The 26,725-nt window shown below is 32.8% G+C and overlaps 2 protein-coding genes across 3 annotated transcripts in view; one reads left to right on the top strand and one right to left on the bottom strand.

The window, feature by feature from the left end:
* LOC148604237 (uncharacterized) overlaps window positions 1-12,556 on the top strand; it is a 13,882-nt gene extending 1,326 nt beyond the window's left edge. The window contains exons 2-16 of the mRNA XM_088548214.1: window positions 1,188-1,258; window positions 1,753-1,939; window positions 2,299-2,373; window positions 2,851-2,942; window positions 3,722-3,795; window positions 5,480-5,541; window positions 6,252-6,335; window positions 7,779-7,843; window positions 8,293-8,370; window positions 8,917-8,977; window positions 9,432-9,576; window positions 9,879-10,459; window positions 10,958-11,008; window positions 11,798-11,887; window positions 12,316-12,556. Coding sequence (XP_088404340.1) covers window positions 1,188-1,258; window positions 1,753-1,939; window positions 2,299-2,373; window positions 2,851-2,942; window positions 3,722-3,795; window positions 5,480-5,541; window positions 6,252-6,335; window positions 7,779-7,843; window positions 8,293-8,370; window positions 8,917-8,977; window positions 9,432-9,576; window positions 9,879-10,459; window positions 10,958-11,008; window positions 11,798-11,887; window positions 12,316-12,447 — 1,848 coding nt within the window. The 3' untranslated portion in view covers window positions 12,448-12,556. The remainder of the gene's footprint in view (window positions 1-1,187; window positions 1,259-1,752; window positions 1,940-2,298; window positions 2,374-2,850; window positions 2,943-3,721; window positions 3,796-5,479; window positions 5,542-6,251; window positions 6,336-7,778; window positions 7,844-8,292; window positions 8,371-8,916; window positions 8,978-9,431; window positions 9,577-9,878; window positions 10,460-10,957; window positions 11,009-11,797; window positions 11,888-12,315) is intronic.
* LOC148604236 (uncharacterized) lies at window positions 11,492-26,725 on the bottom strand. 2 transcript variants are annotated; one of them, XM_088548212.1, is made up of 9 exons: window positions 25,971-26,725; window positions 24,407-24,538; window positions 23,662-23,850; window positions 21,447-21,590; window positions 19,765-19,869; window positions 17,822-18,038; window positions 15,335-15,445; window positions 14,011-14,112; window positions 11,492-12,969 (listed from the first exon to the last, which is right to left on the bottom strand). In XM_088548212.1, exons 1-9 carry the CDS (start codon window positions 26,681-26,683, stop codon window positions 12,658-12,660), a joined length of 2,025 nt encoding a protein of 674 aa, XP_088404338.1. In that variant the 5' UTR covers window positions 26,684-26,725; the 3' UTR covers window positions 11,492-12,657. The 2 variants fall into 2 exon arrangements, with proteins under 2 accessions (XP_088404338.1, XP_088404339.1); XM_088548213.1 differs by having other exon boundaries at window positions 24,407-24,540; window positions 25,976-26,725.

Below are 26,725 nucleotides of genomic sequence, written 5' to 3'. Positions count from 1 at the left end.
CTCCCCCTCTCTCTCTCTCTCTCTCCCTCTCTCTCTCTCTTGGTTTCTATAGATATTGATTATCTTACTTCAGGACGCAGGTGCGCAAATTTTTAAAGTACGCTGATTTCAAATACTCTAAAAGATTAAAACATGAAGTGTGAATGACCTTAATCTTCTGATCATATTACACCATTAAATACATACTTTTGTAAACTTAGTGGATGTGATTTAAGGTATCAAGTAATAAATCCCTATTGTTCTAACAAATTAAATATTAAAGTTAAAGATTAAGCAAGTTATATACGGTGTGTTATACAACTATTTCCTATATAAAAGCCACTTGATGTAAGCTTACAAGCTGTCATTTTTTTTATCCTACAAGTATAACGTACGAGTATATGTAACTAGTTTTTGAACAATAAAAAAGTCATGCTCATAACACAACGTAAAAGGTCAAGATGACACAAACATCAGTATGACTCAGAAATATAATTATATCACCATCAAACTAATCCAACCCCATCACATCATTTGAGTCTATCCAAAGTCATGGACCTCTAGCTATTAGTATCCAAAGTCGTGAACATCTAGCTATTAGTATCCAAAGTCATGGACCTCTAGCTATTAGTATCCGAAGTCATGGACCTCTAGCTATTAGTATCCAAAGTCATGAACCTCTAGCTATTAGTATCCAAAGTCATGGACCTCTAGCTATTAGTATCCAAAGTCATGAACCTCTAGTTATTAGTAATCGTCTTTGATTTTGAATTTTCTTTACCTTGTAATTTTTAGATTAGCGCAATGCTCATTTCGCAACCAACATAATTCTTTCAGGGCCAGTCGAATGCAGCTTCCGGGTGAGGAATATTTCTCGTCGTTCACTGAAGTCCCACATCCACTTTGGCTGTTTTTTCACAGTCGGATAGGGTTGTTGTCTCTTTGTTAAATTTCCCGTTTCTTCTTCCTTCTCCTTGGATCAAATTGGTCCAATCACCTGCCTTAAAGATTTCCATATACATGCATATACATTGTACAGCGTTTAAAATGGATAGACTTTCTTGGTGACAAATCCCGTCAGTAAATAAAGAATGATCACTTAAATATTGTAACTTCCGGATTTTTTCACATGTTCCAACTTTTCTCTAGATCTTATAGATTGTGTTTTTTTCATACGAATATTAAAGCATTTTTGTTTTGCTTTGCAGCCGTATGTCAAGTTCCGGAGGTTGGCAAGAGCTGTGAAAATGTTGATTCATGTCTGCCATGTCTGTAAAAGGTATGCTAACACAGACAAAATACTGTAAGTTATTTACAGATATGAAAAAATAAGGGGGCTAGGAAATGATTTCATGATTTTTTTTCTTTGGCAGGTTGGGAGGTTGACGTAAAATCCCGGTTTTATTGTTTCTGCATAGTTGTTCAAGAGTTGATCGTGTATATAGTTGAATGACTATGTAGTTTATATGTATGCATGTGTTTAAAACTGCATTTAGTTTATTTGAAACTATGGAGTTTACATACTTTTTTTTCTCTTATCGCCAAACTAAATTAAGTACTAGTTCGACTCAAAATTGCATAATCGGTGTTAAGTACATTTAACAATATTGACAGAAAACAATTGATCCAATCTTTATAATTTGTGCTGACATTAATGTGTTTACAAAATATTACTAGCATCAAGTAAACTAGTATTTAGTCATTCTCTATGACCTGTACTGATGCTCAGCGTTATATTATTTTGTTAAAACCTACTAATAATCATTTTTTCAGTCTTTTGGTCAACTCTGTGGCTCAGGAGTCTTGGTTCGCATTGTTGGATAACTTGATAGCAGTAACAACACTACAACAATCTCAGAAAAAAGGCCGGGAATTTGTGCGTTTGGCACCGAACGGTCAGGGTAAATTCGTTCAACTAACCTTTGACCTAAATGACTATAAACAGCAGAAACAAACTGAGGTAAGGTGAAGAGAAGGTATGAGAAGAAATCAAAAATAAAAGGAGTATTTGCAATCTCCGCTTCGGGTACATACATGTACATGTTATTATGATTATTATTGATCTTTTTTTTAGCTGTTTCAGCAAGAAAGAAAGAGATAACGTGTTTCGTGCATTTATTGTGAAACAAAATATATTGCTTGTATAAGACCTTTTGAATTAAAAAAAAATCATAAATGTGTATCACAACGTACGAGGAATCTTCGGAGCAATTCTATATTAAGATATAATGTCTCTTTTTATTCTTCCATTCTGTGTTGTTTAAGTTCGATGTTTTTGTTTTTGTTTTTACATGTATGTTTGCAAAATCATTTTTGCAGGGACTTTTTACAGATGAAATCCGTGAAATAATGCTTCAGAGGCCTGGCACTAGAAAATCCGATAAAATTGATGAGGTATGGCAAAGTAAAAAATTGGTGTATAAAGTTGACCTAAAAAAAACAAACCTCATAATTCAAGAGACAATGGTGGAACGATGAAATAAATAAGTTAGTAAAATGTTCACAACCCTATGCTTGGTTATATTGTTGCTAAAAAGTTATTGTATTGTAATTAATTGAAAAAGATAAAGAGTAAGTTTATTCTTTCCATTAAGCTTTTCTACGTAGTACTTCGCTACTCACCGTAAAATCTTAAAGTTGTAATTGTCTTTGATTCATTCCATACATAATAAACCTTAGCTATTTATGAATTATGATTTACGACGTTTACCGAGCAATTACATCGATTAGCGCTTATTTTTGTAATTTTCCTTTCATTAATTGACATGTTAAATGCTTTGGTAAAAAATCTTGCTCTTGAAGTTGGGACCGGTACAGCCGATAATACTGTAAAAATGAAGATAGTCTAGAATCTGCATGTGTATTTACTAGGTTGTGAAATGTCTGAAGAGTATGAGCAAACAGTTTAGGGAATACCCGTTCCCTATTCAGAGGAAAATTGTACAACACTCATTCTACGACAAGTAAGTGCTACATGTACATGTATTATTACGTGGTTTACTTTCACTTTTATTTAGTTACAGTTTGGGTAAAAAAAATATATATATAAGTACTCGACCAAACATGCACACCATGTAAACGAAGATGTATTTCACGGATGATTGCTATAAATAATGTTTCAAAAACAAAATTTTGAATTAAAAAAAAAAAAAAAACAAGCATGCGTAATGTAGTATCATCACGATACCGTTCAAATAAATGTTCAAAATTTGATTTTTTTCACTGGATGCGTGCTATTTAGAAAAATGGATATTCTTAGGATGAAAGACACTTATACAGTATAAATAAGCGAGACATATATTAAAATAAACATAAAGTTTTGCATTTAATTGCAAGTTAATCGAAATCACAGAGCAATTTTCAGACTATAAAAATTCAAGGTAGTCTGTTGACTGATAATGTAACTTCTGTATGCTCAGCATTAACTACATGTAGTAGTTAATTATGAATTCAAATTATATAATTTGGTATTTCGTAAGTGTTACATGAAATTTAAGTGGTGTTTGCCTCTTAACTGTAAAGCGATCAGTTTTGGTTTAATACAGATGGAAAGATTTATGCTGGTACGGCTCCAGAAGAGTTCAAATGGTTGGAAACCCCATTTTTGTTGAAACATTTGATTAGTTCATGGCAATCTGTGGGTACAATTTAACCATTTATAGTCTGGAACTTCTTTTGTCTGGAATTTCCTCTCTGGATCCGCTATGAATAGGCTTTAAAGCCGTCTTTTACCTTATTTCAGATATAAACATAACAGGGTAATTTTAAGAGAAGGTCTAGCACCGGATGGGATATACTTCAACATAAGTGGAACATGTGAGTATTGTAAGGATTAATGTAAGGGTCTTTTTGACGGACTATTCTAGAAATCGACAGTTACACTGTAACAAATGTGAAACTGTGCGTTGGCGCACTATAAACTAATGGTTTATTACATATACATGTATATGGTTTTCAGTATATTACATTTCTTTGTCTAGAGGAGGCGCCGTGCAGGTCCGGGTATCAAAAGATTAGGCCTGCAGCAGCGCTAAGCTTGTGGTAAAAGGCGACTAAATAGTGCTCAAAAACCTAGCCGGAGGCTAGGCGCTCTGCCCACAGAGCAACTGGGATGTGTGCCCCAGGTGGTGGAATGGGATACCTCTGGCATGTTACATGCTGGGGTTTGTCAGGCTATAATACGGAAAACCTGACCGCAAACCATAGTGGTGCACCGTGTTGGGAAAAATGCCACGTTTCTCGCACGTTAAAGAACCCTGCTGTGGTATTCGATAGGAGTAGGAACCTTTGCGCTCCATTGCGGGAGGTTAAATTGTCCGACCTTACCCATCCCTCCCTTTTATCTTGTGGCAATCAAAATTTATTGACCCTATTATCCTTGTGCCCCATCCCTTTTTTCATTTCATCATCATCATTTCATGTTCATTTTATCACTCCTTTCATGTTCATTGCCTGAATATAGATGAAATACTGCTGCTCGGGCGTTAAAACCCCAACAATCAATCAATCAATCTTCGTCTAAAGAAAGAAGATTATATGCAATCTGTCAAGTTGTTGGCAAATCAATAAGGAAATTGTTTAAAATTCTCGACACATGTCTTTTGAAACAAATGTTTAAAAAAATAATTGCTGTTAAACGAGAATTGCCATTTTCCTACACTATGGGTACATAAAAGACATTTGTGTAAGCGTTTCTGTGCCTGTTTCTATTAAATTGACATTTTGTTGACATTTCTTTGATACGAGATAGTAAACTCCTGGAGCGTTTATACTTACATTTAGCTGCCAATTTGTACTGAAAAATGCAGAAAGCTTATTGTTACTACTGTTACATAAACATTGCCCTGCTGTCAAGGGAAATAATGCTTATAGATTTAAATTAAAAGTGAAATAAAATTGTCGATAAATCATTGGATTTATACCGTTCAATGCAGATCAATACCGAGACAGTTCACCTTTTAAACTGTTTAGTCTAAGACACCGAAGTCAAATACCAATAATCTCTGGTTAAAATGGACTAAATTGAACAATTTGTCACAATTGTAAACATATCACGTTACGTATGCAATGACATCCCGGGAAATCAAGCTGAGTTCAGAAAAGACATGTAAAACATATATAGCGGTTGTTATAAAGCAAAGAACTACAAAATCCATTAGACTACAATTTTATATTATCATCGTTTTCAACAGTTTAATTTAAAATCCAAAAATTAAACGATCCAAGGTTCTCCGTGCTTTATATCTTACATACGTGTATACAATACTCATTTTCACTGTCACAAAGACAGTATTAACTGATACCGAACCTGTAATTACAGAATATCTTTGTTGGATTTTATATTCTTTTATACTATGTTAAAATTGTACATGCACGCAATATATCCATTGAAGGATTTTTATTAGGTCGACATAATGTATTGCAGCCTTCTACTCTGCTACCTTAATGTCATGTAGTAATCATTAACGTTAATTGAGTGATATATGTGTTGATGTTATAGTGATCACAAAACCTGAAGGCAAGAGAAACACGGAGGAAATACATCCTGGAGATAAATTCGGGGTAAGAGACATCTGTCCATTTGCAAGTCGTCGAAAAAAAGCTTACATTTTCTAGATGTAAGATACATGTACTATATTTGTCAGTTTTACATGTATATGCTTATTCTGTTTTTACATTGTGTACATGTAATTGGATCATCTTTGTTTCCCGTTGTCATGTGTCAACCATGTCTATGGATTTTGAAGCTTCGGTATTATTTGCTAATGATAATGATTAATCTGTATAGTAACAAATTAAATAAATACCTTTTTCCATAATAAATTTATTACCAATCCTGATAAGATATGTTAATGGTTCAAATTCATAGGATACATGTACCGATCATTTTTCTCCTCAGAGGGCCTTAGGATTTGATGTCGGGTACTAATTTTTCTTTTTCGGGCAAGCGCAAAATTTTTATATCTTTTTTTCAATAACAACCAAAATCTGAATCTTTTTTAATTTGAAAATCTACTTTTTAAAGTAATGGTAAAATACAGAACCATAATTTTTTATTCTTTTTCAATGTAAGAGTAATTTGTGTTTCCATAATTTGGAGCATTTATTTTTTATTTTAAAAAAAATCTCATCCCCCCGCTAATAAAATGGTCAGTGCCCTAAAAGGATTCAATGCTTACCAAAATAGTTACCACGATGAACGACATCTATTCTACGCGGGATTTTTCTTTACCATAAGTGATGATAGTTACATGTAAGCTTGTTCTTTGTAGGAAGAGGATTTAATTTGTGGTTGTGCCAGACGAGCCACTGTAATTACCCGTCACGAAGTTGAGCTTCTCTTTCTTCATAGATTTGTAAGTATTCGTTCTGTTACATTTATATTTCTTCAGTGATCCATCGATATTTATTTCTTCATTTACAGTATGAATTGTGCTTGTGATTTAATTAGTCCTTTTAATCGGACATTTTTTATATTGCTAATACGCAAACGTTAAAATAAACATTTTCATAAAGTTCGTCTATAATGTTCATAATCATGATCAAAATCGTTTGATATATCTTATCACCAAGAATTCGCTAAGTCCTAACAGTTTTTCTTTTATCTACAAAAATCTATAAACTTGTGACTTTATTGCATAAACAATATCCCACTTGTGATCATTTTTCAAAATCAAGCAAGTGTTTTGTTTGTACAATATTTCTGTTCACTCGGCATGATCTTTTAAGATTCAAAAGGGAATTTGTTTATCTTAAGTACAATACGTGTTAGAAACTACACGTACATGCATTAACAAGGAGGTTCTCTTACATGTATATATACATGTATGTAGGCCTAATCCCGTTTTTTGGTCATCATATTATTTTGCAAAACAAGGTAAGCATACATGTACCGGTAGCTTAGGAGTAATAGGTGAGAATCATGATGTTGAAAAGTTCAAAATAATTCACATTCTCCCAAGGCAAACTTATGTTGATTTTCCTTTATCTTGATCTCGATTCTTTGTTTTTGTACTTTAAAGAATATTTTCTTAGTTTCATTTTTTGTTTTCATTTCTCATGCAGTTCGTTGTACTTTTGTTATACCATCTTAACGGTCTTTATTTACTTTTATTAATTTAAATGCTCGGTCAGGTTTTAAATTTTAATTAATTTTGCTATTTGATATACATTTTCAAACTGACCATTTAGACGAAATAACAATGCTATAGTGTCTGGCTTAGTTTATTAAGTAAGGGTTGAACATCATGATTCCAGTCCATTTTTGTCTCAAAGAGAAAAAAAAAATGTTTACAAGAAGTATTTTTGTCCTTCGCCCTATTTCTCGTTATTTGTAACTGTGTGATATACATTTGACAACCATTCAGGCTATTGAATCAGTAACTTTAAAGTTTCTATACACGTTTCCGTGAGATATTTGTCAATTAAATCTTATAAATTAATAAACTTAGCTTTATTTGCATGCAAAGGTTCACCATTGTTAAGTATTTATTGAGTGGTTCAAAATGGTGTAAATGAAGATAATTCGCCATTATTTATTCATTCCGTAGATTCTTGTGAATGTTCATTTCTACATATACACGTGTAATTAAAAGGTAGTATCAAATAGATGTTCAATTCAAAATACGAACAATTCATTTGTATTGTTGGTCGATATATCCTAAAGAAGGAAAGTCTCCTCTTTGTGTCTTATACCAAAGTAGACTATAATGTAATAAAACATTCTCTACTCTGTTCGTATCGCGATTGTAGATTAGACATGTACATGTAGCAACTAATTTTTGAATTTTTATCTTCAGGATTACATGGACATATTTGACATGTCTGCTGACTCTAATGATGAGAAGAACCTGGACATCTGCAAGTAGGTGCATAGTAATTATTGTGACATACTTGGGACTTTTGTCCTATTCTATCTTTCCACAATCAAGCGAAAGTTAATCGTCTTATAATATGTTATTTCAGACATCGTTGCGTATGAGTTTACTTTTAAAAATCGATTGTCCACTCATGTAATTTGTGTTTTTTTTTCTTACATTGTAAAAGCATGTCTAATAAGTCCCAAGCACTCAAACTAATTTTCTCGGATTTATTATTATATATTTAATTTCACAGAAAACCAGTGCGCTGGACAGACTATAAATTTTCAAAACAAAAAAAACAAAAAAATAAAAATAAAAATAAATAAATAAAAAAAATGCAAGCCCTCGACTATTTATTCACACGCTTTCTAAGTTAATCGGACTAATTCAGTTTCGGTAACTGTAAACCGGAGGAAAAAAACCTTAGCGACACGATTTTACTAATTATTAGGAAAAACGAAGTATTGAGGCATTTCCCTCTTGAAAAACTGGCAGAAAACCCCGGAACATGGAGTGTTCTCAAGTATAAGTGAGTACAGATGGTATTAATTATTTGTGTTGTCTTCATAATGTGCAGATTTTTGACACTTATAATATATAACTTATAATATAATTGTACTCAGAATTATTATAAATTCTGATTTAGTTCAATTACATGTGGACGATTGCTTGTATATATTAACTATACACACAGTGTACACCGACCGATTCTCTTTATTTCCTCTGCGTGGCATACGCTGAGCCCATAAATCTGACGCCATCGTTCTTATACCACCAAACATAGCTAGATGTTTTATTTGAAACATACATGTACATGTAGAATAAACTCTAAAAAATAGAGGGAGACCTACGTAATAAAATTATGGGCTAACACAAACATTAAAGGTACGGTTTAAAAAAACAGATTAGATCGACATTTTTGTATTTTCTTAAAGAATATTTTTTTTTCTACATTTATTTGTTTCTGTTTTTACTTATTATTTATCAAAAATGGAGTTCTATTCATATAATAAAAAAGTCATAATGATAAAAAAAAAAAAAAAAAACCAACTGAGTGTATTCATTATAATCAAAGATACGGAAGACTGATGGTGAAAGACAGTAACGATGTCGAGTGGATTTATGTCATAAAATCGGTGAGTTTATGTTATTTAAGGAATGTTCTTATCATAGTGAAATGAGCATTTGTAGCCGCACTTTTTTGACAAATGCATTACATTAGGATAATAATAAACGGCCGTCGTTATATAGTGCATTTTATACGTCGATGTCGTAATAATTCATTATGAATCATATTAGTATTTGGTGGATAAATATGAAAAAAAAACCAATGTTTTTTAATAATTGTAGTCATACATTATTGGCTCAAATATATATTTTAGTTGACTTTCTATTTGATGTTTTTATTATGTCTTATTAATCAAAGACACCGGCGCATTTTCTGTTGACAGATTAAACATATACCGTGACGTTGGATTTACAGGAAGAATATTATCAAATCACAAGACTTGCTATTAACTTTGATGATAACATTATAATTCCTTAATTTAAATCATAAGTTAACATTACAAAATAGCTGACTTTTTGTAGGGTGAAGCAAGAGTCTTGTCATATTTAAAACCGGAAGTTATTGATATAAACAAGAGGCGACGAGATATACAGAAAATGATGCAGATGGAATCTCCCTTCTACAGGAAAAAGAAGCTTCTGAATTTTATTGGTGGCCGAGACTCAAGTAAAACTTCGTTAGCGTATTAAAAAATAATGCACAACAATTACTGAATTGATGATTATGTTGTATATGTATTTAAACATTGCATCAGCACGTTGGTTAAAATATATAACATAGTATGTATGTTACTATCTGTAATTGATTTCTTCATGTACATTTATTAAAAAACAGCGTAAATTCGTATAAATGAAAGTCAACTTCAAAATGCACGACTAAGCAGAAATGTAAAATACCCTTAATTCTTAAAGAAATGTAGCTATATCTGCAACATTATAAACCCATATATAATTGTTAAATTATTTCAGCGGAATCAGCATACAAAGCTTCGAACTATCATCCCAGCCAGAGAAGAGGAGCATTGTCTGCACCACCTACCTACGGACATAGGAAGTGCCTCGATGATATTGCATACAGGACTTTCCCGGAAACACCAAGACATCATCAAACATTAGAAGCTGTCATAGGCAAACGGGAATCTGTAAAGCCTGTATCAAAGGAGGGCAAACTGCCAAAACTTGCCGTTGTTAGTTCAGCTAAATCAAAACGTAGTGTGGATATAGATGATGATCTTGTAGATGAGGACAATCCAAGTCCACGAGAAACAAATGAGGACAAGAAAGAGACTGTGACTATTGAAGAAATTAAACCAATAACTGAATCTAAACCATCATTTTATCAAAAGACTGGAGTTAACAATCTCTCAGTTCTTAGACCTCATTCTGAGATGTCAAGCTTAAAAAGTAGAACAGGCTCTAGAATGAAAAATGACAGAACACGATATGAATCAAATTCAAAAAACATTTCTGAAAAGAGAAAAACTGTTGGAAGGAAAGCAGAGTTACCCCCCTTCGTACAAGTAGAAGTTCTTCATCCAGGACAATCGTTTGTATGTACCGAAATGACATGGGTTAATTTTGGAACAATTGCTGTTAAAAATATGATACATGTATAAGTGAAGAAACAATTAAAAAATCAACTTATTTGGAAGCTCTTAAGCTTGCTTATTTTCGGTTCCTATCATATAGCAAACAAGTATTGTATATGTACAAAGATATAAAGCAACAAGAAAGAAAAAAAGGAGTCCTGGATTAAAATATATGTTGTGTTTCCTATTTGCAAATTATTTATTTGAAAATACATTTGCAGAATCAAGTTTAAGTGAACGCCAATGTGATCCGAACGCCAATGTGTAAAAAGAAACGCAGAAATAGAACCATTTCATTTACACGTACAACGTTATTATTTTTATTCTTTTGATAAACGTACCAATCTAAACCCAATAATTCAGCACGTAAATACATGTATACGATGCTTTACATAAATATAAAGCACAATTTAAATGTAACATGAAACATAAAATGACTTAAATACGTTTTGTTTGTAGGGACTGCTTTCGCTATTGGAACCATCCCAAAGAGGCCCATCCGTAAGTTTGGTAAGTTTCATTACTCGCATGTAAAGTTTTCTTCAAGACTTGATAATCAGATACTGTATGGTTATAAATCTTTCTTTATCTTGCATATTATTTTGATTTTAATCAATCTTTAGTAATTTCAAACTACATATTCAAATACAAAGTTCCATTTTTTTTATTTTGTAAATTTCTGTACTACCCCTCAACAAGTAGGGGTATAAAGTGATTCGTCGTTACAGCATGCGTTTGATTTCCTGTGAGATATACTTCAAGAACTCTTTTCCAAATATTTTGTCATGTTTTTGACCAAAACAAACAAGGTAAACGATTATGGTTGATATATGGCATGACAGGGGCGTCTTTGAGCACCAAGTCAATTTTATATTCCAAAACAAACCACAACAATATACTTTCCCAAGAACAAGACAATCATTTTACTATAAACCATTAAGAATGCTGGTATAATTGTCTAAATAAAGAAAATATATAAAATGACAAAAGTAACACAATATCGGTCATGTTTATTTAGTTAAAATACAACCGATCAACATACAAATATACATGCACATGAGAAAGAATTATATATCTGATATTTGCATTTGCAAAAAAATAAGACTTAAACTTAAAATCAATCTGGTACAGTCACTACTGTTAGCAGAGGTGGATTAACAGTAAAATGACAATATCATCAAGTAACAGAGAATGTATTTGAAATTAATGCATTCGTCATTAATCTTAATAAAAGTCAAAATCTTCAGTGTAAATCTGTATCATCAACTTGTATATACACGCATTACTGTTTATGTACAGGTCAGCGGTGAATGTGAAGTTCTTGCAATCAATAAAAAGTTCTTTGGTAAAAATTGTGACGATGCCATGAAAAGTCTTATAATTCTGAAGGTAAGATAATGTAAAATTCAGTCATGTTTTAGTCATAAATTATCAGTTTTATTGCACGTTAAGAAGGTAAACATGTCATATTATTTTTTTTTAAATAATGCAAAATAATGATAATGATGTTGTAAGAACTAAAAACGTTATGATTTTTTTTTTAGAAAACTTAAAACCCACGAATTTAAGAATCCACGAACTTGTGTTTCTTCCCTCATCCACAACAATTGGTATCCACGAATTAAAGTACTTTGACAGTATGATGCAAAATAAACATTTTCCCCATTATAACCAAAAACAAGCTCACAAATTGTTTTTAATCCGGATCTGCAAATGTAATTTTGGTTTAAATAATCACATAACTTAAAACAATGTTGGTATTAAGTAGACGAAACTGATACGTAAAAACTGATATCTAATGTATGGATTACTTGCAGGAAAAACCGTTTCCACCACAACAAGAACTAGTTGACAGACTGGATATATCGATGCAGTGGGATGAATTCAAACAAGATACTGTTAAAGAATTCATTGACACTTTAGCCAGGTTAAAAGAAATAAAACGTTAGAATGTAACAAAATATGTGGCATTAATATTATCTTTACTAATACGTCTTTCATTTGCTGACTCTAGTTTGAGAATTATTTCATAATAAAAGTATTGAACAATGACATAAATCCAGTATAATATCAAACTGAGAGGAGTTGAGTGCCATTCCCCCAAAAAATAAAAAAAAGAGAACGAAAAAAAAAAACAAAAAACAACAACACTATTCTGATTACTGGGAATAAGCCTGAACAACTCCTTTGTAGAGTAATGGACCTCCTTTGTAAAGATACAGTGCTGGCCAAACTACAAACTTCACCCTGTCTCCCTTCTGTACAAACTCCTTATATGTTGTTCTATCGAATATCGAGTCCTTCTCAAGGTCTTCTTCCAAGTACATCATAGGGTCTTGGATCACCATATACCAACATAGTAGGATACATTTTTCAAAGTATGGAGTATCCATCAATTTGTGCATAAGCTGTACATCCTTCACTGGATAGTCCCAATTCTGATATGCTTGTTCTATACCACCGCATAATCTCTGAACAAAACAAAACAAAATGTTAGTGCAACTAAAAAAGTGAAAACAAGAAACAGGAAATTCATAGTGAAAGGACCAAGAAGACAAACAAAACACCATAGATGTACAGATTAATTTAACGAAAACAAATAGCTACTAAAAATAAATGAGCAGCCCGGACTCCACTAAAACGTGGAACTACAGACCAAGTGCAAAAGGCGGGATCATCGTCATCTGCATTTCTATAGAACAAGTTGCGATGTAAAATCCGGATTAAAATGTAGGAATCGGAAAATATTTGATAACCCTTGTGTCCCATCCCATTTTCCATTTCACACTCATTTCATATTCATTTTATCATCCATTTTATGTTCGTCGCCTGGATATAGCTGAAATATTGCAGCTCGGGCGTTAAACACCAACAATCAATAAAGCAATTAAAATCAGTATAAATCGTTCGTACAAACGGTTTCTACGTGGTCTCGACTTCTCCCTTACATATATAGTTTTGTATGATTCTGCATGTAAATTATTCTTTGCATATGTCTTATTTTTTGTGCCTCAGTTTCACACATTTCCAATTAAGAGGACGACCTTGGATTTTACCTTACATTAACCCAGCGTATATAATATATATCTATGCTGCGTTTAGTGATATCACAAAGACAGTCAATTCTCCAAGAGGTGGTTGTACAAGAGCAAACATGACGAAGTCTTTAATATATTGTAATACTATTCAAAGCTGTATATTGCGGTGAACAAGTTGAGGAGGGGTAAACAATTTTTATGACAGTCAGTAACTAAGAATGACCAAATGACATGGCAATTAATAATGTGTCCATGATGGACACGATTCAATGGGAAATACTTCTTAAAATATAGACAGAAACCATCATATATATATTGCAGTTGTAAACTGACACAAACCCTTTATTAACATGTATTTACAAAACAGTCAAATCGTTCATTTAAGAAGAAGTTGCTATATAAGTTGGGGCACAAAGCACAGATCATATATACTTCTTTATAGGGAAAAGAGTAAGATGGCTGAAGTAAGAGTACCTTATTTTTAAAAAGCCACTCAGCAAAAAACGCAGATCTAACTCGCCGTGTCTTATGGAAGTCGCTTTTACTTATTCCAATCCCAACTTCATCACAAACTTCCTGTTTTAAAAAAAAAAACGGATTTTCGAATCATACATAATAAGCTTGCAAAATTCCAAACGCATCGTGTGAAATGTTAAGTCGGACATTTCAAACTGGTTCATTTTGTAGTGTATGAAAATTGTTGAAGAATGGCTATAGATTAATTGATTGATTGTCCATAGGACGATAGCCAAAGCAGTCAAGTAGTCCAGGTCGAGAATAGTGACAAGTCGAACAGACTCATAGCAGCTGTGTACAAAAGACACATTATTCTGAATCCGAGCCAAGCAGTCTATCTTTTACTTCAAGGCTTTGAGCACGCTTACACGAAACCACCGAAGCGGTTTAAAAAAACTAAATAAAAACATAGTTCTCGTTTGTTGTATTAGAATTAAAAAGTTCTATATTATATGTGAATAAATATGTAATTTCATATTGGCCCTGTTATAAGTTTGAGATCTGTCATAATGGTCGAGGCGGTCGTATTGTTCCCGAGGCATCGCCGAGGGCCAATACGGTTGTCGAGGCCAATATGATTGACCGAAACCTATAACAGGGCAATATGAAATTACATATTTATAGAAAATTTTATTAACCAACTCATCCAGATGATTTGCAGAACAGTTGTTTTCTTGATTTACAAAAAACATGTAGGTTTATTTGCATTAATCAGTCTTAAATATCCTTTTTGTATAAAATGGAAGAATTTTTTGTGTTTCTGCGGCTTTTAGTCAAAATTGCAGTGTCAACGACCGGAAGTTGTGATGCCGTATTGCTCCTGGTTTCATCCATATTAGCCCTCTTTTTTCATATTGGCCTCGTATAGATGCCCGGTTTCAATTCATATCAATTGGTCAGTTTTTGAGATATTTTAACGTATTTTGGGTATTTGGTTAATAAGATAACTTTTATGTAACCCTTGCGAATGCCGACAAACCCTTCAAATAATTCAAGACTTGAAATGTTTTTACGTTTAAACACCATTCACTGATATTCCAGAAGCACTTTAAATTAGTGTGGTTTTATAATGTACATGTAGGTGTATGGCATCGCGTCATTCAAAAAGAATATCAAAGCAACTTTACGTTTTGAAGGTTAGAAAGGAAAATGTTTTATATACATGTACATGTATGAAGTATAAGAATGATAGAAGTTAAAAGTCGAAACGGATTGATTCAGTTAGGCAACTCCTTAATCTTAGTACTTAATATATTAATAACAGTAGTATAGGAGTACGTACAATAGGTTTTACATCTAAGAATTCCGAGCCAGATTTATCTACTATACCACTTGTGTATCCAAAGGCTTCGAGTTGGTTTGTGGAAATATTTTTGCATTCTCTATAACACTCCTGAAAGCAAAGTTAACGTATTAAATACAGATATACCACCGTGTGTAGAGAAGTTTGAATTACACATTGATCAAGTTGACAAGTTAATTCGCTAAAATGTTGTTTTGATGTATATATGAGTTTTTTGCCTGTTTTTACAAAAAATTAATGTATGCATTTTAAAGAAAGAATATAGGGGAAAATGGAAGAGTTTAAAATATGATAACCATGCATAAACATCGGCAAATGACATTTTTCGATAGGACAGAAAAATAGTACAGTTTAAAAAGGACTTCCAGACTCATGTTATGGAATATATGAAGTATAGAATAGAAAAATACGGTATAATCAAAGCCGTTGGTTGGGAGGATCGACAGTACACACCCCTTAACTCATCAAATTCAAAATGATTTTAGGTACCTGCATCCTCCCATTCAACTTTTTTAATGGTACACTTTTTTTAGGCAAAATTTTACCTTTACCGGGCTTACACCTGTGGTATCATTCGATATATACTATAGTTTTATAGAATGAAACAAAGAGAACGTTTTGTGATTATTATAATTATAAAACTGTAAAAAGTAAAATTTTCAGAATTTCAGATTTTCTTCAATTTTACCAGTTTTTGTCGATTTGTCAAAATATCGTAGTTTAAACCAGTTCTTATATGATAAAGTACCTTCATATAGGGTCTAAAGTTTTCAAATAAACCCAAGTTATGAATATATTTACTTTATCTTAAAAAGGGGACCTTAATATTATCTTCAATTTCACCTGCAGTTGGCATTTTTTCTTCAAATACTGTACTTAAAACAAATATTTTTCGGTGGAGTAGAGGTACATATATTGCATATAACTATATAACCGGAATTTTCGTGGTACCGTTCAAAGCAGAGACATTGGACTGCCTGTTGATACCTGTAAATGTTAAATAACGCTCTTTTTGCTGAAAGGAAAAGTTGAAAGAGTAATCAAGGGAACCAAGGTTATAGCGGTAATCAAAAGAATGTAATAAAGGGACGAAGACCAGACATGGAAAACAGACATACACAACAAAGAACATAAAGTAACTAAAATCATACATACGAGGTAACAAAAGCAAATGAGCAACTCGGACTCCACTAAAAACTGGGAGCATGGACCAGGTGCACCGGTAGGGTAAGCCTACTCTGCTTTTCTAAAGACACCCGCCGAGTTGACGAATCACAAAAAAAAAAAAAAACAGTTTAGGATTTTTGTCTCAACAGAGTATAACAAGAGGCTTCCAGGAGCATGGATCGCTCACCTGGTTCAAGTTTGTTTTTCAAAGGCAATAAATTTAATAAGGAGTTGTCCAACAATTTTGACTCATCTTTCAAGGCAATACTTCTTACAGGAAGCCGCCTGGCAACTTTTGAACGCCTTATAAAATGAATCATTTCTTCAGTTAAATGAGTTTGGCTGAACCTAACGGTTTTGGAGATATATGCGAAAAACTACAATATGATCCTTATGTTCTATATTTTGTAACAGCGCCCATGTTTTACGACGGATAAAAAAATCCCCACATCGGTTCTATGTAGGATATCCTAAGAAACATTCATACTAAGTTAGGTTCCAATTGGTCAAGTAGTCTAAGGGGAGAAGATTTCTGAAATAAATAACATTAAATATAGCAAAAAACGTCGAAAATGGGGAATAACTCCAACATGGCACAACAGATTACATTAAAAATTTGACCACAGATAGATGTTATCATGCTTAACACCACTTTCAATTGGTCAGAATTTGGATAAACCTAACGGTTTTGGAGATATATGTGAAAAACTACTGTCTTATCCTTATGTTCTATTTTTAGTCACAGCAGCCAGGTTTTTCGACGGATCAAAAATTCCTACATCAGTTCTATGCAAGATACCCTAAAAAAACATTCATACCAAGATTGGTTCCAATTGGACAAATAATTTCAGAGTAGAAATTGTTAAATGACAGACGACGACGACGAACGACGACGACGAGGACGGACGCCAAGTGATGGCAATAGTTCACATGGCCTTTGCCAGGTGAGCTAAAAAGAGAAAAAAAATAAACAGTTTACTATTTGGCCAGAATGGGAAGTATTAGGGTACCCGAAAATCATATTGGGGTTAATGAGTTTGGGATGCACGAGAGGGTGTCTCAGACCGAGACAAATACACGTGCAAGTGTATAAGGCAGAAAAAATGGGAAAGTTTTGCATCTGCATCCAAGATTACAATCAGCGAAAGATATTCAATGCAATTATATGATGTCGTGCTTATGAGTAATATTATATCAGTTTACACAAAAAATAAGTTTTTTTATATAAACGACAGTCCTTTAAAATCAACAGACACAATTTGTTGAAAAATTCAATAAGTCATCTCATAAATATCTTACAATTATAAGTTTACACAGATGCTGAACTACTACTTCATCGTGGTCGAAATTTGGAAGTAAATGTGTTACTTCGTTTGCTAATTCCATACCATCCGTCCATTCGTTATCATAAAGCTCTCCATATTTCTCACCGATTTTCATAGGTCTGTTCGGGTCACTCAGGTCTGTTATTGCAGGATTTCCTTTTGTGAGTTGTTCACCAGCTAACGTACTTAGTCTGTACAATGTATGCAAAATAGAAAAAAAAAGAAATTGAAATATAGGCTAATGAAACAAGTGACTTTTATTCGACTTTTAAACCTTCCGACCGGAATATGAAAACTAGTATTGTCGCTAGGGAGATTCGAGTTCTCATGCGCTGATTGGCCAATAAAGAAATTAGAGTGGTTGTTGTGTGGTTGTATGACATTGTCTATAAATTCTCACTAAAGAGACAATGATATTCTTATATGTAGGTTTAGCCATTTGAGACACGCAACGTTAGTGACGTCACAATTTCGACAAGCAGAGCGTTCTGAATTGGCGTATTAATATCAAAAGCAATTTTTAAAGTGAGAAAAAGAATCAAACGCCAACTTAAGAAGCAAGACAAGAAAATCTCAGATAGCCAAGATAAGATTTTTCTAGTCCTCTTACGAGGCTATTTCGATTAACAGAACTTGGAATCTTGCCTTTCGATGTCTGAGTATTTTTGTCTTGCATTTTCGCTGGTGTTAGATTCTTAATTTGATTCCATTGGTCGAAAGCGACGTCGTAACTTTTCCATCGTTGTTCTCTCGTTACAGTTGTTGACGTCATAGGCATACGATAGCTAGAATTTAGCCCCGACATAGATGATGAATGACGTTTAAGATTTCGTTTTGAAAAAAAAATGAGAGAAAAAGAGTCTACGTTGATTAAAAACAATTTTCACATCTCAAGAAATAAATTTCATAGTTTTAGTATCAAGACAAACCTTGATATTAAAACCATGAAAGTGTATTTCTCTCGATGTAAAAAATGTTCATAACGAACTCGCTATCCATGTAGATTCTACATTTTCTTTATCGCGGTAAATTCATAACCAACAACTAACTTAAATAAACTTAGTGCAAGTAGTGAACAAAAAGTGAGTCGTGAGAACTTTCACTGGAAAATGGCATGCACTAGACAACTCTGAATGGTATACTGGATCATTCAATGACAGGAGAAATATTCAAAATGAAAATAAACTTAAGAACTTACAGGCAATACAAAAATAGTGTAGAAATGATAACTTATGTCAAAGTGAGCATTTCGAGATTGGAAAGACGAACGATTGCCCTATTTAGAGCTGACTCTCTACCACTTGCCTACGAGACAGGTAGATGTTCCAGGCCACCAGTTCCATTTGACGAAAGACTATGCTTAGCATGTGACAAGTGGCCCGTTAAATCAGAAAGAAACCCTTTCTTATGGAATGTCCGTTATATATAGTTACTTGCGATATGCCTTTTTTCGGAAAGTTCATTACCATGATTTTTTACGCACTTGACATCAATGATAAGTTTTAGGTTAAATATCCAGTGTGGTATGTATACTGTTCCATTTTTATGCCAGTTGAAATTATTTTTATGTTGATTTTTTTCATATTCAATGGTTGTCTTTAATTATTGCAAGGTTTTTATGCAGATTGAATATTTGTAGAAAATCGGCCTTTTACATTGATTTTTAACGACTTTATTGTACTGGAATTATGGAATTACCAGAACTTCTACAAAAAAAAAAAAAAAAAAAAAAAAAAAAAAAATTTGGTAGCATGAACTACATATATTTACTTTCACCATGTATCATCCCCATTCCAAATCGAAATTTCCAATTTCCTACAGATTCCTCATATAATCATGATTGCAGTTTTTCTTCATTATATTACTACATTATCGATGTTTTTTTCAGGTGTGTAAAGTAGATTTAAAATGACTTACCTAGTTTGAAGTTCTTCCTTTTCTTGCTTTGTCTTTTCAAGTGAATATTCTTTGTCGATAAGGGTATTAACAAGATATGACTTTGCTTTTTTAGCATCTTTTACTCTAAAATAAACACAAAAGGGTATGAACTTAACTTCATTAATTTATTATACAATGATTAGATAAAAACTATTAAGCTGTCGAACCTGATGTCGAAATACCGATACAGTTTTATGGTGCTTTTTGTTCCTGAATGTAAATTTGTCAAATGGTATGGAAACCTTTTTTTCAAGCAGGAGGAGAATGTAATAGGGTTGATTTTTATTAGTATAAGCAATCATAGCGTGTATTGCAATTATCAATTCACTAATTGATAATCACTTATGTATTGTCCATTTAAACCATTTAAGTGACCTCAAACTAACTTGACTTGACTATATTATTGATTTATTGATTTTACTGCATGTATAGGTATAGAGTGAACATGCATTGGTCATGTGACTTATATAGGTTCATTATATCTATGACGTAATTTTACTGTTAAGTGTGACATAAGATTGTATGTCTGAGGGAGTGATCTGATAGGTTAGATCCAGTATGTGAGTGATGTCAGAGCTAGCTTTGAGATGTGATGTAGTGGTGTCTGAGAGTTGTCATTGGTTGTATGGGTCATAAGGTGTGAGAAGCCTTAATTATTGGTTGAAGTATTGGAGGGAATTTAGATTCTTTCATTGTGTTTTGGTAATATTGATCATTGATATTTTCTTATATTTTGTGGAACATATCTACACATCATTGCTTGGATTTATGTTATTTGGAATCCAGTTGTTCCATCAAGGAAAGGTATTTATATTTTACTTTTCAAGATACTTATTTGTGTAAATTTGTGGAGTTATGAAGTATATTGTTTTGTACTATGAGAAATTATGCAAATGGGAACTTGTTCCTTTTTAAATCGTTGACTGATTGCCTTGTTTTTTAAAGCTTGAGTCATAAAGTTAATCATTAAGATAAAGGTTAATGTGACAATTATGATTTTATTAATTTTTTTCCCATTTTGTGCTATTATTGTATATTGTTCTTACATAGGTATAGTATATGCATATTTTATTATAACGCATATCCATAATATTTCAGATGTACATACCTGTTTTCCATAGTGATTAAGACGGTTGCATTGTATAACCTTAGTCCCATAGACAGGCACTTAGTTCATATTTTTGTATTTATGTTATACTTAGATTAATTATCTTGCATCGAGTTATTCATGTTAGTATTTATATGATAATGCTTAAATCATGGTTCACATGTTTGTGATGCTTAACATTATTCATACATTGTCCTTATTACTAATACTTAGGGTATCTATACCGTTATAGTACTTTGATACATTACTGTGATAATATCTATTATACCTATAGAACATTTTTACTATTGTATTATAATCATAATATGATTTAGTTGTTTTACTATTCGTAATTTGTATTTATTGTTATTATTGTTTTATTAAAACATTTTGTATTGTTTGCTGTTCACAATAAACAACTACTGGGAAAACTATAATTATTTTCTAGAATCACTCCTGGTTACATTATAATGCACGTAGATGTTGACTATCCGTTAAGTGTCCATACAACTTTGTAATTTGATTTCATTAACTTAATGATTTATGTATTCTCTTGAAATAGTCTGATACTTACTGCTTTATTAAGATGTCTGTCATGTTGTCAACTGAAGATTCTTTGGACCACAAAATGCTACTGAAAAAACCTCTTGATTGCGAGTGCTCCTTGTACAATTGAATTTCGGTTTCTTTCCATCCAAGCTCCTCTTCCAACTTCAACCTAAAAAAGTCATATACGCCTTAACGGCTTTACACCCCAACGAACTTGACACTTAAAAGCTACAGTAGTCTAGCCTCTTAACAAACGTGTCAGAAAATCAATTTAGCTACATGTAGGCCTTATGATTAACAACGATGTACACACGTGTTCTCCATTGTAAGCTTTTGTTCAGACTTCAGATCAACTATTGAGCGGTTCGAGAGTTGGGTTGTGTTATATATTCAGATGATTCTTCCATATTTTGTCTGTATTGGACGATTGTCCATTATTTTCATAGTATTTACATCACGAAACTGTTAAATTAAACGATATTGTCCAGGTGCAATTGGATTTACTCCATTGTTATTGGTTGGAACTCTTTATAACACCGCTTTGACAGAGTATGTCATGGAGTTACATGTACATATTATTGTAACTAGACTTAGACCGGATATTACTCACTTTCAATGTGACGGGTAACGCTGGTGGGGCAGAGCATACCTACCCTTCCGGAGCAATTGATATTTGGAAAAGTTCATATACATGGTAATTGCTAGTGCATGTTTTTTTGTTTGCTTGCTTTGTTTGTTGTTTTTCCTTTTTGTTCGATGTTTTATTTTCATTATCTTCCTTTATATAATTTTGTAATTGTGGTTAAGAATTTCCACTACATGTACATTATGTTTCCTTCTTTCATATTAATGCAATTGGATTGACGATTGACGATTCAGTATTTTTACCTGTATGTAGTGTAAGATACAATTTTTAAAATTTTATGTACGAAAAGCCCTGAAGTACTTGTAAGTATAGTTGTAGCCAATAATATTGTATTTATTTTCTAACTAAAAGTCAAACAATCAAGAATACGAGTAGTTCCCAGAAACGATTTATCTGAAACTTGACAATACTCTGAGTTGCATTTAATTTCTAAATATATTCGGTGCCTTTGAAATTGTCACCATATAACTGAGATATACGTTGGCGTCTTTTTTTATCACAACTTATTTGTACCAGTAATCATTTGCTCCAGCCACTTTTACAAAAACATAAATTAATTGCGCCGATAGTTATTGTATTTAACTGCAACATTTTAAATGAAGTATGGTGAACTTTTGAACATTTTGGAAGTAAAATTATTATTACTTCCCTCACCCTATAACCATTCTTGCCAAACTAAAACCATTAGAAAAAGGTTGTGGCACAAATGATATTTCTTAAATATGTATTACCAGGAACATGTAATTAGCACAAAATTACAGATGTATAAATCAAGGCCTACAGTTGATTTCTATAGAGCAATGATATATGGACACCCGCTTTTGTGCGCATTACAAAAATATGAAAAAGGAAAAAAAGACACACGCAAAAATTGTTATAAGCACAAAGAAAAAATAGTGTGCGTACACAATGTTTGCAGTAGACACAGTTTAATGAATGATGTTCGTAAGATCGTACATGTATGAGGGTACACTTATATGTGTTACAGTAAACATCTAAAATTCGTACAAAGACCAGACAAACACAACAAAGAACATAAAATACTAAAACAATTCATACAGGTACAAAGTAACAAAAGTAAATGAGCAACTCGGACTCCACCAAAAACTGGGAGCATGGACCAGGTGCATCGGTAGGGTAAACGTCCTCTGCTTTTCTAGAAACACCCGTCGAGTTGCTCATAAAAAGTCAAGTCCTGGTAGAAGAAAGAGAAAAGGGAAACTATGACGTGTTGAACAAATCAGTTTTCATGGTGCAGATTGATGCATCGTAACTATCCACGAGTTGACGTCTTTAATAGAAAATACATATATCGTCCTTACTACGCTTACTACTTTTTGTCTAATTAACTATACTCTATAGATACTGAGCATTCTGCAGAATCCATTCTAACCACTCTTTTCCGGGCAGTTCTAATACAGAACAATTTGCGATATTTATAGGTGAGAAAGATTCCGGACTATTCAGTTCTAATCCATGTAAATTGTAATTTTCCTGGCTAATAGAACAGTGAACTTATCCTTATCCATTCCATATGTTTGTACGTAGATGTTCATTGGATGAAAATTAATATGAAAAGAAGAAAATGACTTACATTTTGTTCTTCATCTTAATGATATAATTGTAGATCAGCTCTATGCGGTCCGTGAATGTATCTACAGTTTTATTTCCTCTCCTCGGAAGTCGTATTGTGTCACAGGGTAAACGAAGTTGATCTAAATTTGACATTAATTCTGGTAAACAGTCAGTGACCTTTAGCATATATTTGTTTTCGTATTCGAAACTGAAAAGAAACACGTTTAAAATGCGTAAATTCATGCATCCAAATCAAATAACTATGTAAAAACCCACGGCTATTGGGGAAGTTAAAAAACACCATACCTTTCAAACATTGAAAACTGAATATGTTGCTGTACGTGCATGTATAATATGCATATTTGTTGCCATAAAAATGCGTTGTATTTTATTGTACAATATAGCAAGAGGTTTCCAACTACATGTGCTTGAAGGATCATTGTACATTGTACTTATGCGCTATGAAAACTGATTTGTTCAACGTGTCTTAGTTTTCCTTTCCTCTTTCGTCTACCCCAGACTTGACTGCTTACCCTACCGGCGCACCTGGTCCATACTCCCAGTTTTTAGTGGAGTCCGAGTTGCTCATTTGCTTTTGTTACTTTGTATGTATGAGTTTAGTTACTTTATGTTCTTTGTTGTGTATGTCTGTTTTCCATGTCTTGTCTTTGTCCATGGATTACATTTTTTTATTATCGCTATAACATTGGTTCCCTTGATTACTCCTTAAGATTATCACAATTTGTGCTATTTGATCCCACCACCTTTCGTCAAGTATGCCATCTATCTGGGTTCCTGTAGACCTCGTCTTGGCTTCGTTGTCATTGGTATTACTGATTCGCATTACAGAATCAATGTTCCACGTGCTTTTTTCATCTGCTTCATTACTCGACGTTCTAAAATGTTAGATGTAAAATCCATTAAAAGGTTCAATGTCATGCTGTCACAAAATCTACAATCAAATACATGTAGTGCACAAGCTAACAAAATCTTGCCATACCATGAGCCACGATTCAATGTATCTTAATTTGTGTGTTTAAATTATACATTTTGAATGCACAAAATTTAGTAAAACTGATTGCCGAATCTATTTTCTTGCGATTATATCGTCATGCTACCGAATCGTAAGTAACTAAGTTTTTTTGAAATAAACACCAAACATTGATCTATCATCAATTAACAAAGAAATATACATACATACATACATACATACATACATAAACAAGTACAGGTACAATCAATATCAATGCAAATATAAAATATGTGTTGTAATATCAATGTAATATAAAATATGTGTTGTAATATCCCAGCTGAGGAATTTAGTAATCTATCATGGACCATTTTTAGCACTATTATAAAAAATTCTAAACACAAAATCATGCAATATAAATACAAAGGTTAAATGTTTTGTTTATATTCTTGATTGACAGTATACATTCTGTTTATACCAGAGATTATAACTTTAGAGACATCTAAACCCTCAACAAAAATAAATTGATCTTCTTCAGACATTGAAGAAAATGAGGGAACTGTATCTAAAATATTTTCAAAGAGTTCACCCCGTTCCTTTATTAATTTAACACATTTCATTATAAAATGAAATTCGTTTTCAATATCTTCATGATATAACTGACATGTCCTTTTTTCAACAGGTAAATTTACATAGCGACCCTTTTTAATGTTACGATTACAAATACTTATATGAATGCGGGTATAGTTAGATAAACTCTGTCAACGTCTGTGTAAAAATATTGCTCCCTCTTGCAGTCGTTTTTAAATTTACGATAAGTTCTTTACTTGTTCCCTCCCACAGCTCTATCAAAGTGAATGCCAAAATTTGCAATATCTGTCTTGTAGCTTGTTTTGAATAGCAATCAAAGTTCTCTTCTTAGAAAAAGTTTCTTGATTTTCCCATGTATGACCAAATCCATTTTTATACAATAATCATTTAATTTTATTTAGAAAAATATCCTTCATTGACATATTAACCTTATGTGCCTTAGATATCAAATTGTTACGATTTGCTTTCAAAACATGTCGCCAATATTCAATACTAGATTGAATTGCTATAATAGACAAGGGAAATAATCCAAGATCACCCAGGACTGCCAAATTGGAGGCAGATTTATGAACACCAAGAACATACTTGGACATTTTCAATTGAATTCTATTGGGAACAAACTTATAAAAATTACACTCAAACTCATCCATATTATTTTCCTTCAATAATTGAGGCAATGCCCAAATTTCGCTACAATATAACAATCGTGACTAATTTAAAAAAACAAGATCAAACTAAATCTTATTACTGATCACATCTTAACTTACCTTGTTGTACCATTCCCATCAAGTTGGAAAGTCCATTTGTCACCTTCAGTTTGTCGCTTCTGGTAAAGATCAAGGGATTCATTGACAGATGTTGTTATACCCTTTGGGTTTTTCCATTTCCTAACAAAAAATATAGGGTTTTTCTCCTCTCTTATGTGTTCCAAATTTGATATAGCGTCATCCAATTGGCATTTAAGAACTTTAAAATCCGCAAGTAAAGCTGTTGTTCCATTGTTCCCATTGTCTAAAACGTCATATTTGTCACCTCCTAAGCACTGAGTCTCCATATTTTCATCACACCCTTCTTCTTTGCGTGATGTTGTCTTTTCATCCAATAAGAAATCTAATGTACTTCCAATGTTCGTAGTTAGCCTTTCAATTTTCTCAACATAGTCATTTATCATTACTTGTTTAATATCTTTGAATGCGCTTTGTAAAGTGACAACATTTGGTTGACACAATTCATGTGATTGAACTCTGCAATCTTTACAAACAACTGCATTGCACGAAAAACAGAAACCGTTTACAAAAGCATTGTGATCTTTGCAGATATGTAACGTTAGTACCTTAACTTTCTTGCATGATTCAAAGTGAAACTGAAAACAATCCCCGCAAAGGCATAATCCACATTCTTCACATTTGGCATACTTCAGCTTAGCCCGGTTCACAGCAAGAGGATCACAAAAGAGACAACACACGTCCGTAACGGACATTTTCTATTCATTTCACTTCCTGGTTTGATCGCAGGAAGATAT

This window comes from Perna viridis, chromosome 10, assembly GCF_037379345.1.
Source record: "Perna viridis isolate PV_CMFRI_1.1 ecotype Kerala chromosome 10, ASM3737934v1, whole genome shotgun sequence".
NCBI classification, from domain to species: domain Eukaryota; kingdom Metazoa; phylum Mollusca; class Bivalvia; order Mytilida; family Mytilidae; genus Perna; species Perna viridis.
Note: the sequence above shows the minus strand (reverse complement) of the source record. Positions and strands in the feature narration are given on the sequence as shown.